The sequence below is a fragment of the Actinia tenebrosa genome, unplaced genomic scaffold, assembly GCF_029948245.1.
Source record: "Actinia tenebrosa isolate PJP-AT-01 unplaced genomic scaffold, QUT_ActTen_1.0 PGA_scaffold6__47_contigs__length_16458017, whole genome shotgun sequence".
Classification (NCBI taxonomy): Eukaryota; Metazoa; Cnidaria; class Anthozoa; order Actiniaria; family Actiniidae; genus Actinia; species Actinia tenebrosa.
The window spans coordinates 1,163,372-1,167,272 of record NW_028292583.1 but is presented as its reverse complement, the minus strand read 5'-3'; the positions used below and the strand labels follow the sequence as shown (position 1 = coordinate 1,167,272).

The 3,901-nt window shown below is 38.2% G+C and overlaps 1 protein-coding gene across 1 annotated transcript; it reads right to left on the bottom strand.

Moving 5' to 3' along the window:
• Positions 1-523: 523 nt before the first annotated feature.
• LOC116306823 (GPI inositol-deacylase-like) lies at positions 524-3,685 on the bottom strand. Its single transcript, XM_031716940.2, has one exon. The coding sequence runs from the start codon at positions 3,545-3,547 to the stop codon at positions 767-769; it is 2,781 nt and encodes a 926-aa protein (XP_031572800.1). The 5' UTR covers positions 3,548-3,685; the 3' UTR covers positions 524-766.
• Positions 3,686-3,901: the final 216 nt, after the last annotated feature.

Sequence of the window (3,901 nt, the reverse complement as noted above, 5' to 3'; positions counted from 1 at the left end):
CTGTTTTGTGTTAATTTGTTGTCTACTATAGATTAATGAAATGGTCCAAATTCAGTAATATTTCCAAAGGCCCTTTCTAATACCCTGTTCACACCAGACCTTAAAACAGCTTTTCAACTTATTCAGTTAACTAAACAAGTTCCAAACCTTGTTCAACTAAACTACTTTGGGCAGGTAGTTTTAATTCTGTTTAAAGATTGTGCCCAAACAAGGAAGGATGTACGACAGAGAAATCAATAACTAAACAAGGTTGGGGTGAATGGGGTATAAGATTTTTTTAATATGTATATAGCACTCCCTTACCCAACATTATCTGGTCTAGACTGACTTTTTGCAGTCACTCTTTTCCCTTCTGATTTAGCTGAGTTGAGTTTTCCCCTGTTTTGAAAATGCAAGGAGTGGGATCAGTTTACAGCAACACTACTCCCCACAGATTCAAGTCAGGGAAAAAATCTGACTTGACTGACTCTAAAGTTTTATAACCTATCATTTGAGACAGCAAACCAAACTATTAGCAGTTAAAATATCAGCCAACAACACTTTATTCTACAAACATTATGAAATGCTACAAAGCTAAGTAATAGAATCAATAAAATACAAACACAGAGATGTACATGATAAAGAGTCTTTCAACTGTTTTACTATTAAATATGATGCATAAGAATGCAATATGCCAAAATGTTCCAGAAAAAGTCAGGAAATTTTTAAAGCACTAGAATTTTGCCAAAACTTGGCCTAAAGGTATCATTAGTATTATTATTATTATTTATTTCTTTTTGGAAACATTCCTCTCTCTCAATAGTGCATTGATCCTAGATATATTCAGGGTGGCCAATACCAGACATGGTGCATAAGATACCATGTGCAATGGAAAGATAGGTGCCTGGCTTACGATAACACCAACTAAGAATGTTACATAAACCAATGACTGTGGTGCATTCCCCAGAGGATGGTATCCTAGATGTATCAGATTCCAACCCATTAATGCTCCTAAGAAAGCTGTTGGGTCTGGGGATAGGATGTAGGTGTAGGGAAATGCCTTGATCCAGACAACAAGAGCTGGGGCATTAGAGATGACCATAAGCATTGTTAATGTACTAACTGTTAGAGAGAAATTACACACATTCTTGACAACCTGAGCAAGTTTTTTGCTTCTACTGTCTCCAGGTGAAGACTGGATTTGGCGAAGAAGAGAGAATTGCTTACATGACCGTCCCAAAAAGAATAGATAAGCTATCACTAGACCAAGTGTTCCACAGACAGTGAAAGATATCATGGTATTAACAATAGCAAAAGATATTTCTTTTAAAGGAAAGATACTTTTTGGAAAAAGAAGATCCTGGTAGTCTTGTTTCCAAAACATAACTCTGCCTCCAAACCTCAGGCAAACTCCATTCCATACAAACAAAATGACAGTTAACAGTACTGCTGTCGACATGATGATCACTAGGGGCAACAGCCAATCAAATGTTCTCAAGTCATTAATGCTTGGTAACCAATCATGCTGTCCCAAATGACCTTGCATGACAAAGAATGGAAGAATAACTTGTGAAATAACAAAATGGACTTGTGTCAGCAGAAGGAGTACTCTAGCACTTCTTGATAAGCTCGTTATGAGGTCAAAGAATGATCGGCAATCCTGAGAACTTGCTAGAGTAGAAACCTGCCATGCTAGTACTAACAACAACATTGAATACACCCAGACAGGAAGTTGAACACCAAAGAACCTATAGACTTGACCAATCATCTCAGTCAGATTAGGTTCGATAGACACTCTGTGGGAACATTTGGGGTCAAGCCATAAGTGGACCTCAATATTTCCCACAAATCCTCTTGGTCTTGGATGGTGGAGTTTAATTTGTAACCTTAGACTACCAGATGATACATGAGAGTAGACATCTTCATTGAACCATGGAATGTTAACACGGCCTATTATTGATGGTTCTATTTCACAGTCTTTTGTTTCTACAATGATGTCCAAAACTTTCCAAACTTTGCTGACAGATGCCAGGGAAATATTTGAGAATATTAGATCTTCTTCAATGTCTGCTGTTACTGGACTTCTAGAAAACATCCAAGGTGAGTCTAACTTAAATGAAGAACTGGCCAAGGAATGGAACTCTGTCTTCAACACATCTGCAGTCTTAGAGGGAGGGAACATGATGGCAAAGTGTGAGATCTCAGGGAATTCAGACAGCCTTAGATAAACAAACTTTAGAGGAGAGTTTCCCGATGGCAGAAGCTGTGCATGATGAGATAGGTCTGTTGGTGTGCTACAAGGATGGCTACTAGATGACTTTTTGCAGGCAAATAACCAACTGTCTGATTCAAGATCTGTAAGAATAAGGAAAGCATTGTGTGTGATTCTCCATTCTTCTAAAGGAAAGGTATAAAGTTTATTAGACTTTTTGCCTGAATGTCCTCCTTTGAAGACCCATAACCTTCTATGGACAACTACTGGGTTAAATTCCTTCCAGTCTATCCCTGAATTCTTTTTAGAATTCCCAAAGTAAATCTTTTTAGTTCCCGGATTTTGTATAAAATGATGATGAAAAACCCTTCGTCTTAGTTCTTTGCTTAGTGAAATCTGTCCTGTAGTTGAATCTATCATATCAAACAAGGCTCTGTTGATCACAAGTACCAGTTGCTTACACCAACACAGACACAAATGATCTACAGACAACCATACTCTAGGTATTGATGTAGTAACTACACTTATGGCCTGCGAATGATCCAGATAATTCTGGAGTGATGTTGTACTTGACCGAACCAGAAGATCTCTGAATCCACCACTCACAGACACTACTGTAACATTCCGCAGGGTAGAATTGTCTCTTGTAACCGACACCTCGTTGTTCCAGTATTTCTTAATCCTGTTATAGAAATTACATAGAAAAGGATCCAGTGATAGAACCGGATGTTGGTGAGGTGTACCAAGTGTGATGATAGTATGAACTAGCTGTGGGTCAAATTTGGGTAGTGTGAACAGAGCTTTTGCGATCACTCCACCCATAGAATGACCAATCAGGATAACTGATTTTGGTCGATTTGAAAGGCCTTGGTAAAGTCTTAATATCTTTGTAATACAAAGGCGAACGAATTCAGTCTGTTCGTCCAGCATTATCCCGAAAATCCCTGATAATCTCTCATCTAAGTCCACTGTAAAATAGTTAAACTCATAGCGGTTGTCTTCAGCTTTCCTTAGCGCCACAGAAGCAAGAGATCGTACTTGTTTGTGGCTTCCAGCATTTCCAGGGATAAACAGGACAGGAATACCTTTAAGTGTTTTAAGGTTTTGAGACACTTCATTACGAGATCCTTCTCCATACAGATGTAAAGAGTATCTGGGAAACAGTTTGGATGTTCCTTTAAACAACGGTACTTTTACATACTCTGGCCATTGATACATATAGGTCATATCACACTTGTTTGGTTCTATATTTCGCACAACATCTCGGAATCCATGTAGTGCAATTAGGGCGAAGACAGCAAGGCACATCATCAACATGGCCGATTGTCCAACAGGAGAAACTGAAACCGTCATCATTTTGATGAACGATTGTTAATTGTCTACCTGGGTAAGCGTTATTAATCTTCCTAGATTGATTTCGGTGGTAATAAGTTCTTTCTTTTGAAGATCTAAGAGCAGACACTTGTCATTCATAAGTGGAGTGTTGCTTTCAAATTGGACCCGCAACACAGGTAACCCAAACGACTCCATACCGATAAGTTAATCTCTTTATTACGTTAATCGATTCCTTGCAAGCAGAGTCTCCCTTGTTGGCGATTCTTAGGGTGCAAAAATTGAAAAAAAAACCCAGCTATAATATAAAGATAAAAAATGTTTGCGAAATTTTAACATTTTAACTTTACGAGATTGAATCTCCATTAGTTGGGTTTC

Coding starts and splice junctions, on each gene's coding strand:
- LOC116306823 (XM_031716940.2), bottom strand. CDS start 3,547: ATGATGACGGTTTCAGTTTCTCCTGTTGGACAATCGGCCATGTTGATG.